Source organism: Suncus etruscus, chromosome 9, assembly GCF_024139225.1.
Source record: "Suncus etruscus isolate mSunEtr1 chromosome 9, mSunEtr1.pri.cur, whole genome shotgun sequence".
NCBI classification, from domain to species: Eukaryota; Metazoa; Chordata; class Mammalia; order Eulipotyphla; family Soricidae; genus Suncus; species Suncus etruscus.
Window position 1 is genome coordinate 26,544,593 of NC_064856.1, and position 11,957 is coordinate 26,556,549.

An 11,957-nucleotide genomic window follows, 5' to 3' on the forward strand; every position below is an offset into this window, starting at 1 on the left:
AGGCAGCAGTAGTTAACTTTCTAGGCTTTTAGAAATGTTCTATTTAGGGGCCGGAGAGATAGCATGGAGGTAAGGCGTTTGCCTCTCATGCAGGAGGTCATCGGTTCGAATCCCGGCGTCCCATATATGGTCCTCCCGTGCCTGCCAGGAGCAATTTCTGAGCCTGGAGCCAGGAATAACCCCTGAGCACTGCCGGGTGTGACCCAAAAACCACACACAAAAAAAAAAAGAAATGTTCTATTTAGTGACAATAGTTGGTTTTATACAAATCATGCATTCTCAGATGACTGAATGTGCGCTTTATATTTATGAATACTATTGAATGTAAATTTTACACCAGAAAATAAAAAAGGAAGCAAATACTAAATTCTAATAACTTATATGTATGCTGTAATTTCTAGGGAGAAAATGAGCTCATATTTGTAATTTACTTTGAAATGAATCCAGGTATTAAAACAAATATCCTTCATTCTTTTTTTTTTTTGGTTTTTGGTTTTTGGGCCACACCCGGTAACGCTCAGGGGTTACTCCTGGCTATGCGCTCAGAAGTTGCTCCTGGCTTGGGGGACCATATGGGACACCGGGGGATCGAACCGCGGTCCGTCCAAGGCTAGCGAAGGCAAGGCAGGTACCTTACCTTTAGCGCCACCGCCCGGCCCCAATATCCTTCATTCTTTATGAGGAAGAGAGTAGGGACACAATGGGCTTTATAAAGGACTGATCCCCTGGGGTCTATGATTGGGGTCCTTTCTGGTGTTCAGAAATAGTACCAAGTCCTCCCATGCATGTGCTCAGTCCTTTCAGTTACCTTTCCAGTCCAAGTCCAGGGGGTTGTACACAGATATATGAAAAACAACTGTAGTCAAAATGTTAATGGTGGCATCTTGGTGATGGAGAAACATGTTTGCTCTAACAGGTGCTCATTTTTTGCACTTTTTTTTTGTATGTTTGAATATGTTCATAATAAGAGATAAGGAACAAAGGTGAGTGTGGGGTGAATTTGAGCAAAGATCTGCAGCAGAAAGAGCAAGGCTTGGGACCCAGCATAAGAAGACAGAGGCCTCTGATCTGGTGGAAACAAGAGCTTAGCCATGGGACCTCGCAAGAGCAGTTAACCATTTTAGTCTGCTTCCTCAACGACCAGACACAATGGTGATAAAGAAGCTCAGTATTTAAGCATTTTCTCCCGGGTGAGAATACTTCAAGGGGAGACGACGTCCTCTATCTGGTCCCAGTCCCACAAAATACCCCACACTCCATCAGGTAGGTTCTCTCTCACCCGCCCTAAGGCCAGGCCAGTTGCCCTGGTAACTTTACCCAGACTTGGGATGGCACCGGAAGTCCCTACTCACGAGCTCTTCCGATTGGTAGTCAGCTGCCTGTGGGGGCGGGCCAAGCAGGGAAGCGGAAGCGGAAGCGGTCGCAGGCATGGCGGCCGCCGTGCGGCTAGCGCTCCCCGTACTGCTTGTTCTGGGGCCCGGCTGGAGCCAAGCAGAGCCCCCACGCGACAGCCTGCGGGAGGAGCTGGTCATTACCCCGCTGCCCTCTGGAGATGTAGCCGCCACGTTTCAGTTCCGCACGCGCTGGGACTCGGACCTGCAGCAGGGAGACGGTGAGATGAGAATGGAGCTTAAACAGCTCCTGGGCTCCTGCCGGCGAGGAGTCGGGAGGAGCCAGCCGCGGGGGGCTGGGCCTATCCAGGGGTGGGGTTCTGTCCCTTGAACTCGGGAAGGAGGTGCAACCGAAGATGTCTATATTGGCTCTGACGGTGAAATTGAGATCCAGAGGGGGATCTCTGACCTTGTGCATCCTGGTGCTTTCTGCAGCTCCACCTGCAACCTGAGGCCTAGGGCTACTCTACTGATGATGTTCTTAGGGTTACCACGTACCCCCCTTGTGCTAGGCACAGCACGAAGTTCTTTGAACGATTACAGGGAAGATGCTAGAGGTCTTGAAAACTGGTAGAGGCATAAGCCACCTGCCTTATCACGTGGCCTGGCAAAGGACAGAATCCAGATTTCTTTGATCCAGAAATCTGGAATCTCGTCTAAGATCCCCGAGTTCAGAGCCTGCTGTTTTATTTTCGGGGTAGCTGAAAGCCTTCCCTCCAGGATCTTCACTAATACATGTCTCCTCCACCCCCCCAACCCAGTGTCTCATTATAGGCTTTTCCCCAAAGCTCTGGGACAGTTGATCTCCAAGTATTCGCTGCGAGAACTGCACCTATCATTCACGCAAGGCTTCTGGAGGACCAGATACTGGGGTCCACCCCTTCTGCAGGCCCCATCAGGTGCAGAACTTTGGGCCTGGTTCCAAGACACTGTCACTGAGTGAGTGCCCACCTTGCAGCATGTTACAGGCCATGGAGGGCAAGTAGCTGGGGGACTCCCACTGCCTTTAGGGACAGCCATTTAACAGAAGCAATTCCATGAAGATAATAGCTGGTATTGGGAGTAAGAAATACTGCCTCTGGGTGATATTCTTTGCTTGACTGAATATATTTACTTCCCTTAATACTTCAGGCCTGAGGTAGTACCTGCTTCTCTGAAAGGGCAGATAGCAGAATGTTGCAGCTTACTTGACTGTAAAGCAGTAGAAAACTGACCCACTGGATAACACTTTAAAGACATTCCTTCATAAAAAAGCATTATGAGAACTAAAACATCCATAACCTTGAATTGGCCCTTGAAATTTCAGGTCTCTGGAGTGGAGGAATTGCATTTTTTCCAAAGAGGAGTAGATCTAGATACTAATGTGGAGCCATAATCTTTGTAATCACTATGTGTGATTTTTTGATTTTTTTTTAACAGTTTTGGGGCACTAATAGTGGTAGGGGAGATGGTCACAGGCTTGATAACATCGGGACAGTTCTAGTCAGCCCCTGTGGAATGCTGCCATTTTCCTATATAAAAAAATGACCTAATGAAAAGACATATATGAAAGAAAGGCTGCTGCCATCAGATACTCATTTTTTTCTTTCTGAGGAATAGAAGTAGAAGTGATGTCAGGCCTGGTAGTGCACAGAGGTGATTTCTGACTCTGCTTGGGGTTTGTTTTAGGCAGTGCTTGGGGGACTATGTTATGTTCTGTTGACAGCAAGTGCAGGCCTTGAGCCAGTGTCTCTGGGGACAGTGAGTAGATCTGTATCTCCTTGCAGCGTGGATGAATCTTGGACAGAGCTCAGTAATGTCCTCTCGGGAATCTTCTGCGCCTCTCTCAACTTCATCGACTCCACCAACACAGTCACTCCCACAGCCTCCTTCAAACCACTGGGTCTGGCCAGTAGTAAGTACTTTGTGCCCTGTCCTCCTTCCTATTTCCTATCCCTTCTCTCTTTTCCCTCAACCTTCTTTCTTAGCTGGGCCAGAGAGGGGTACAGGCAACAGAAGACTTCCCCAAACAGTGCTGTGTTGCTGTTAAGCCAGTGGGGCTAAGTAGTTGTAAGTGGGGTAAGGGGGGGTGTCCCCCCCATCTCTTGTTTGTGGATTCACCCCAGACAGACCCTATTTCCCTCAGACACTGATCCCTCCTTCCTGCGCTACGCTGTCCTGCCCCGGGAAGTCGTCTGTACTGAGAACCTCACCCCATGGAAGAAGCTCTTGCCCTGTAGTTCCAAGGTGAGGCTCAGGGGGCACAGAGTAAGAAGTCACTCCTTTGTTGCCCAACAGGTTGACAGGTCTTCTCTGCAGGGCACTGACAGTATCTCTCTTGCTAACTCCTCCAGGCAGGCCTGTCAGTGCTGCTAAAGGCTGATCACCTGTTTCACACTAGCTATCACTCGCAGGCTGTGCATATCCGCCCTGTTTGCAGAGTAAGTACCCCCAGGGGCTTGGAGAGAAGGTACCAACACAGCAGGTGCCTCGAGGATGGAGGCAGCAGGCAGTGGTTGAGGCGATGATCACTTTCTATTCCCCTAGAAAACAGTGGTGCCTGGCTGTGGTTCTGTCTGTCATGGCTCATGTGCCTGAGAACTGGGCAAGGGCAGCTGCCAGGACAACTGCCAGCTCAGTCTCTTGCCAGCCAGCTGGCAATTCCTTGAACGAATCAGTTTGTCTCCCCCAGCCTGATTTTCCTCCTCCGTGAAGGAGAATCATGCTGTTAGCTCAGGATTATTGGGATGGGTAGGCCAGGGATACCTGGACCGTTTGGGATGACCTGTGGCTGGAGAGACAGGCCTCACTGACCTGTCTGCCCGCGATAGAATGCTCGCTGCACCAGCATCTCTTGGGAGTTGCGGCAGACTCTCACCGTGGTCTTTGATGCATTCATCACTGGGAAGGGGAAGAAAGGTAAGCTGCCTTGGCAGCCCCCACCTCTCCCCAAATCTTAGATGCCCAGGCCTAGCTCTAGCCCCAGCTTGACCCTGCTCTCTGCTTCCCAGATTGGTCCCTCTTCCGGATGTTCTCCCGAACCCTCACAGAGCCCTGTCCTCTGGCTTCAGAGAGCCGTGTCTACGTGGACATCACCAACTACAACCAGGTACTTAGCTTCCAGCCATACATTGCTCCTCCCCATGCCCTGACTGCCTCTTCTGCCCCACTTCTCAGCCTGCATGTGTGTCCCTAGGACAATGAAACTCTGGAAGTGAGCCCACCCCCCACCTCTACATACCAGGATGTCATCTTGGGCTCCCAGAAGACCTATGCTGTGTACGATTTGTTTGATGCAGCCACCATCAACGGCTCCCGCAATCTCAATCTGCAGCTCAAGTGGAAGAGACCCTCAGAGAGTGGTGCGTGGGGCCTCCTAGAGTTGGCCGTTACATGATAAATATTTTTTAAGGTTTATGGGTCACTCCTGGCTCAGTGCTCAGGAGTTGCTCCCAGTGGTGCTCAGGGGACCATCTGGTTTCAGGATCCAACTCTGATCATCTCTTTTAGTCTTCCATTGCTTCCTCTTCTCCCTGAGATAATAGGGTTTTATTTAGGTCCAGATCTCATCAGAGGTCCTGGGTCTGGTTCCATTTGTAAGCTCTGGGCTTGTGGGCAGTTGCCTAACTTTTGCTGCCCCATCTGGAAAGGGGCCAGTGACACCTCTGAACTAATGTGGGAAAACTCAGAGTTTAACTGTTAATACATTCTTTTATTTATTTTTATTTTTTGGTTTTTGGGTCACACCCAGCAGTGCTCAGGGGTTACTCCTGGCTCTACGCTCAGAAATCGCTCCTCACATGCTCGGGGACCATATGGGATGCCGGGTTTCGAACTGCTGTCCTTCTGCATGAAAGGCAAATGCCTTACCTCCATGTTATCTCTCCGGCCCCATTTTTTTTTTTTTTTTTTTTTTTTTTTTTTGGTTTTTGGGCAACACCTGGCAGTGCTCAGGGGTTACTCCTGGCTGTCTGCTCAGAAATAGCTCCTGGCAGGCACGAGAGACCATATGGGACACCGGAATTAGAACCAGCCACCTTGGGTCCTAGATCGGCTGCTTGCAAGGCAAACACCGCTGTGCTATCTCTCTGGGCCTTTATTTTTTTTTTTTTAAGAACCCTGGATTCAGGAAACCACATGCCTGCTAGTTGAGGCTGCTTCAGACTATTGATGGGGCCTGCACTCTGCCCAGGCAGAGCATGTGGCACAATACCAGGAGAACACCTGGAGTGGCTTAGCAGGGGCAGAGCTCGCACATGTTGGGGATTGCAGCATTAGTGTCACCAGGGTGGGGTGAGAGGGTTGGATTCTAGTCCAGGCTTCCCATTTCTGCGCAAAGCTTTCCCTTCTCAGTCTCTGCCTTGGAGACTGCATATGACAGTAGGTAGGGTGCCTCTTTCCTGAGTGAACTAGTAACTGTTGACTTTTCTGAACAGAGACTCCCCCGGTGCCCTTCCTGCATGCTCAGCGGTATGTGAGCGGCTACGGACTGCAGAGTGGGGAGCTGAGCACGCTGCTGTATAATACACACCCCAACCGTGCCTTCCCCGTGCTGCTGCTGGACACCGTGCCCTGGTACCTACGACTGTACGTGCACACCCTCACCATCACCTCCAAGGGCAAGGAGAACAAGCCAAGTGAGAACTGAGTCCCCAACCACCATGCCCCCACCTCAACACCCCATTCTCAGGGTAGCTCCTGAAGTGTCCCCAGGACACTGCTTAGGCAGAAAGCCACAGTTGGACAGATGGGAAGAGTGGCCTCCCCAAGGCAGATCTAGAAGGAATCCCACTTCAGATCTAGAAGAAATTAGTGAAGTGAAAACAGTGAAAATATTGAGCTGGCTTGTCTTCCTAGAATTTTTTTTTTTTTTTTTTTTTGTTTTTGTTTTTGGCCCACACCCAGCTATGCTCAGGAGTTACTCCTGGCTGTCTGCTCAGAAATAGCTCCTGGCAGGCATGGGGGACCATATGGGATACTGGGATTTGAACTAACCACCTTTGGTCCTGGATCAGCTGCTTGCAAGGCAAATGCCACTGTGCTATCTCTCTGGGCCCATTCTTCCTAGGATTTTATGATCGTGGTGGTTTCCTTATCTTTCTCACCTACTTTGCCTTTCTTCCTGGTGTTACGGAGCACAACCTTTTGTGATTATTCAAAGGACTCTTTCAAGGTAGAGAAAGGATTATCAAGCAAAACAAAAGCATTGGAAACAAAGTAGATGGCAGACTTGAAGAAGCTAGTTTTGCGTAGTAGGAGCAAAGTCTTTTTGGTTTTTGGGCCACACCCGGCTATGCTCAGGGGTGACTCCTGGCTGTCTGCTCAGAAATAGCTCCTGGCAGGCACGGGATTCGACACCAACCACCGGGTTTCGAACCAACCACCTTTGGTCCTGGATTGGCTCTTTGCAAGGCAAACTCCGCTGTGCTATCTCTCCGGGCCCGCAAAGTCTTTTCAATCTCTCTCTGTCTTCTCTTTCTTTGTGTATATCTGAATTGGTCCTCAGGTTTTCATGTTTTTAAGACTTCTGCTATACCACTGAGTTCTGTCATTAGCCAAATACTCACTTTCTGTTTTCTTGTTTCTGAAGAGAAATCAATAGTTTTGAGTGCCTCCTCTCCTTTTTTGGTGTAAGACAAAGCACTAAGCCCTTGTTTTCTCAGGGTGGAGGGAGCCTGGTGTAATAAAGAAAGAAAATTCTTGAGGAAGAGCTGATAGCACTTCCCAGAAGTCAGACCTCCAATCTTCGTGGTGTGTCACTTAGTGCCACTCCTTGTCCTACCTCCCACATCTCAGCCCCTGGGGCTGCTGGAGTGGTTCAGTGGCAGAGCACATGTGTTGCTTGTGAGAGATCTTAATTTCAATCTGCTGCCACCAGAAAAAGAAAATCCTTCAAAATCTCAACTTCAAGTAATCCTACTTATGTTTTTTTTTTCCCTTTGCTGTTTGGCATTCAAGGGAGGGTTGTTTGGTTTGTTTGGGGGTTCTGGGCCATACTCAGGGTCCTGTCGGGCTAACTCTTTGCTCAGTGCTCAGGGATCATGTCTGAGGGGCTCAGGCAACCATCTGGGGTGCCAAGGGTCATTCCTGGTCATCTTCATGCCAAGGAAGTATCCTACACACTGTACTACTCAGGTTTCTAGAGAATTTTAAGATGTGCATTGTTCGGCCGGAGCGATAGCCCAGCAGTAGGGCATTTATTAGCATTGCATGTGGCCTAGTTGGATTCGATCCCCTCCATCCCATCAGGTTCCCAAACATTCCAGGAGTGATTGCTGAGTGCAGAGTCACTCTGAGGAGGAACCCCGGCACCAAAGGGTGTGCCCTCCCCAAAACATACCAACAACATGTGCAGTGAAAGGCACAATCCCACAGGGAGATAGAAAGGAAAGGGGTAATTTCAGTCCCATTCTGGAGCATCTTAGCCACAAGTGAAGGGAACTGTTGGACAAAGGCTGTCTTTCAGCTAGTTCCTTAGTGGGGATTAGGTGCTGCCCAGAATGGTATAGTGCTGAAATGCCCCTAAGTTTCCACTGCCTTCCAGTGCCACATCAGTTTCGACTTGCCTGCCGTGGCCTCTGTGTGCTGGAGTTACAAAGGCAGGATTTGTGTGGGGAGTGGAGAAATAGGAGAGGAGGTGAAGCCCTTGCCTGGCATACAGTCACCCTTCCATCACCTCCACGTCCATCTAAGACCTGCTCATCTACCAAGCAGCATTGAGGTCTCTGGAAGAACTTCAGAGTTTGGGGCCAGACGCACTTAGACACCAGGAAGTTTGGTTAAACCAACCCTTCCTGAAAGACCCATGTCTTCAGTGACATTTTTGTGACACAGACTCTTTATGGAGGGAGCATGATTGATTTTTCTTCATCAATTTTTGGGAGAGTGGGGGACAAATGGAAGCCAAGGAAAGCATATTCAGATCAACATCATAGAAACAAATTAGTATGGAAATCTATATGTTTGGATAGACACCAAAGAACCTCAATTCAAGATGTCTCTGGAGCCTAAAGGAAATAAGTATTCCAACAAAATGATGCTTCACAGATTGGGAGATCGTATTTCCTCAACAATTGGGCAGGAATCAGTGGCCTTTCTAACAGAAAACTAGGACTCTAAGATGTAGAAAGCCCCTCAAAAGCCTTGCTACCACAGTGAATCGGTCTTGTCATTTGTGGGGAAAGTTAGGAGCAGATCCCTCATTACAGAAGACACACAGATTGCCAACAGCACCTTGCCAAGAAAAGAAGCTCACCATCATTTATTATCATGGGAATTAGAATCAAAACTACATGGAGTTAATCAGCTCACGTCAGTGAGGCTCACTAGGATTTCTGTCGGTTCCTTCTCAGGTTTTGTTGTCTTCAGTCATTCGTGTGTTTTCCGGTGTTCCTGTGTATCTGTGTTGAGGGGGAGTGATGGGTGAGGTTGGGAGGTGTCACCCCCAGCGACTCTTAGGCCTCTTCCTGAAATCTGTGCTCAGAAATCCCTCCTGGAAGGCTAGATGGACCCCATGAGCTGTCAACCCAGATTGGATCCTGGGTCAGCCGTGTGCAAGGCAAACTCCTTACCTGCTGTGCTATCACTCTGCTCTTCCTTTCTCCAGTGCCTCCTGAAGAAATCCTTCTGCAAAGGGCCTTCTCCTGATGAAATGACTCAGGAAAACCTTCCACTGGGTTCATTTTCAGCCACTTGGCATAGAGATATCCATATCTAGATGCTTATCCACATCTCTAGATAGATTGGTCCATAGACCTAGATCTTGAAGTCAGTTTAATTTGGTGGGAACATGGCTTGTTTCCATGTTCTACCTATGTATTTTGTAGGTCTCTCTGCTTTGCTTTGAGAATCTTAGGGTCTGGAAAACCACAGCACGTTCTCAGAGGGGATTGTACAATCCCATATAGTCTCCTCTGAGTCACTCACCCCTTATTGATTGTTTCCCCCAGTATGTCTGTTTCATCTCTAGTTCCCCTTATTGGATTTTAGGAGGGATTATTTTTTCCTCCTGGAATGTCTTAAAAATACACCCTAGATATAGCCTTTCACTTTTACATACTTTATTTCCTGTCTCTAAGAGATAAAGGACTTCAAAAAACATCTAACATCTAGCATTGCAACTTTTTATAATTAGTTTGTTTGAATTGGGATCTAAACCCAGACCTTAGTTCCTGCTTTGAATTTACTTGCTATTCTTTTCCATTTCTCTCTCCTGCTCTAATACTTGATCTTCTTTGATGACCTTTTTGGATTACATAGAAATTGAGCAGAAAGTACAGAGTTCTCCTATTCTCCACCTCTCCCCCGCCCCCTGCCCCAGTTTCTCTTATTAACATCTTGCATTAATGAGGTACTCGAAGAGTCTCATTTAATCTATAACAGTTTCCATTAAAAAAATCTATTTGGCAGAAGTGGGTCATGTGTTGTGGAGCCTGTTTTGCATTCTAGATTTGTCCTTGTGCTGGTATTTAAGATGCTCCTCCATCCCCAGCCTTTCTCCGCTGTTGGTTATATTGAGAACCTTGATTGGTATCGGGGCTTTTGGGCAAGCACTTTTGCCAGGTGGGTCTGTTGCTCCCAGCAGCCTGATGTCAGGTGCCCCATTAGTAAGCTATGGGAAGATTGCTTCTGTTTTTCAGAGGTGTGTGCACTGAAATAAACTTGTCCCTTCCTGAGACTCCTTATCTGCTGTGAAGCTTAACACCCAGGCTTGGGCCCCAAACCTCAGTTTCAGGGGGAAGAGATGTAGGGTGTCTGCCCATCCCCTAGGGATGTGGTTCTGGCTGATCCTGGTCTCTCTCCAGGTTACATTCACTACCAGCCTGCTCAGGATCGACTGCAGCCCCACCTCCTGGAGATGCTGGTTCAACTGCCTGCCAACTCAGTCACCAAAGTCTCCATTCAGTTTGAGCGGGCACTACTCAAGTGGACGGAGTACACACCAGACCCCAATCATGGCTTCTACATCAGGTGGGTCCCTGAGCCCCCCTCTTGGCCCCTTCTCTCCCACCCTTTAGTGGTGAGAGAGGCATAGTAAGCACCTCTCCTTCTCTGCAGCCCTTCAGTCCTCAGTGCACTTGTGCCCAGCCCGGTGGCATCCCGAGCAGTAGACTGGGAGGAGAGCCCACTCTTCCGTTCCCTGTAAGTGAGCCCTCTCTGCTGGCCCTGGGGTAGACTGGGGCTCTGGGTGTCCTCTATCAAAGTTTGCTGCAGTCCCTGTAAAGATTCCAGTGACTTCTGGCAAAGACTTTAGAAAGGGCTTTGGAAGTACTTCTAGAAGGAATCAGTGAGAAGGGCGGTGCTTTATAAACATTTACTCCAGTTCTCATAAAAAATATTTACTTAGCACTAAGAATATGGCAGGCAGTTTTAAGAGCCCAGGGTGATCCTTGGAAATAAACAAGATGTGTCCCGCACTGCTCTGGGTGAGGGTCTTTTCTAGAAGTGAAGGGCTCTGGTGGGGCAAGCCAGGATCAGGCAGGGTATGGGCTGGGGAGAGTGCCATCTTTAGACTGAGAACCAGAGAGTGGGCAGCTAAGGTCGCAGCCAGGGAAGACAGAGCAGAAGACTGACCTTCCCTGCCTTGGAGGGAACTGGTATAGCTGGTCACTGCTGGGAAAGCCTAGACAGCTGACCTGGGTGCTGGTCCAGCATGCCTGAGAGTTGGGCAGTGAGGGCCAGGGAGGAGCAGCAGGTTCAGCTCACAAACCCACACACCCTGCTGACCCCAGGCTCCCAGTGTCTGATGGCTCCAGCTTCTTCGTCAGACTCTACACTGAGCCATTGCTGGTGAACCTGCCCACGCCGGACTTCAGCATGCCCTACAACGTCATCTGCCTCACCTGCACTGTGGTGGCCGTGTGCTACGGCTCCTTCTACAACCTGCTCACCCGCACCTTCCACATTGAGGAGCCCAAAAGCGGGGGCTTGGCCAAGCGCCTGGCTAACCTCATCCGGCGGGCCCGGGGTGTGCCCCCGCTCTGAGGACCCCACTTTTTCACAACCTGACTTATGTTTATCTCTCTTCGTCTTGTCTTTGTCTCTGGTGACCACACAGTCATCACTTTTTGCCACTTGCAGAAAGCCACTCCTGGGTTAGTTGTTGACGCAAAAACTGCTACTGGTATGGGAGTAGGCTTGCATAGTGCTGAAGCCACCCCACCAGGTGTGGTGGCTGACCTCAAAACAATTTCACTTTCGAATTCACTTCCAGAGTGTTACAGCTCTTTTAGAATTTGTCCAGCAGGCCTTCTGGTCTCCACCGAAAGCCCGCCCCTCCCCCCCCCCCCCAAAAAAAAAGAATTCATTTCCAGGCAGGGAGAGAGGACTGACAACTCATGCTTTGTACATGGGAGGTTCAGGTTGTGAACCTCAGCACCACGTGAACACTGAGATAGTCCAAATGCCCAGGAACTAAAAAACCAAATCACAAAAAATTAATTTCTTTACCTGTACTGGATATATTTCTCCTTTCCATTTTTTGGGGGGGAATCTCTTGGAGGGGGTGGTGCTGGGCTGGAACCTTGCAAGGCTCCAGGAATAAAGCAAGGCAAGTGCTTTATTGCTCAGACCCTTCCTGGCCTGGAT

At 49.2% G+C, this 11,957-nt stretch overlaps 1 protein-coding gene and 1 non-coding gene across 2 annotated transcripts; both read left to right on the forward strand.

Annotated features, from left to right (window-relative positions):
- The first annotated feature begins 1,418 nt into the window (after positions 1–1,418).
- Positions 1,419–11,577, forward strand: PIGT (phosphatidylinositol glycan anchor biosynthesis class T). Its single transcript, XM_049779212.1, has 12 exons — positions 1,419–1,612; positions 2,153–2,330; positions 3,158–3,285; positions 3,517–3,617; positions 3,725–3,811; positions 4,202–4,289; positions 4,382–4,479; positions 4,567–4,732; positions 5,807–6,007; positions 10,175–10,340; positions 10,428–10,511; positions 11,102–11,577. The coding sequence occupies exons 1-12, from the start codon at positions 1,429–1,431 to the stop codon at positions 11,352–11,354; spliced, it is 1,734 nt and encodes a 577-aa protein (XP_049635169.1). The 5' UTR covers positions 1,419–1,428; the 3' UTR covers positions 11,355–11,577.
- A 5-nt stretch (positions 11,578–11,582) lies between these two features.
- Positions 11,583–11,647, forward strand: LOC126019219 (U7 small nuclear RNA). Its single transcript, XR_007498961.1, has one exon. It is a non-coding gene; the product is annotated as a U7 small nuclear RNA (small nuclear RNA).
- The last annotated feature ends 310 nt before the right edge of the window (positions 11,648–11,957 follow it).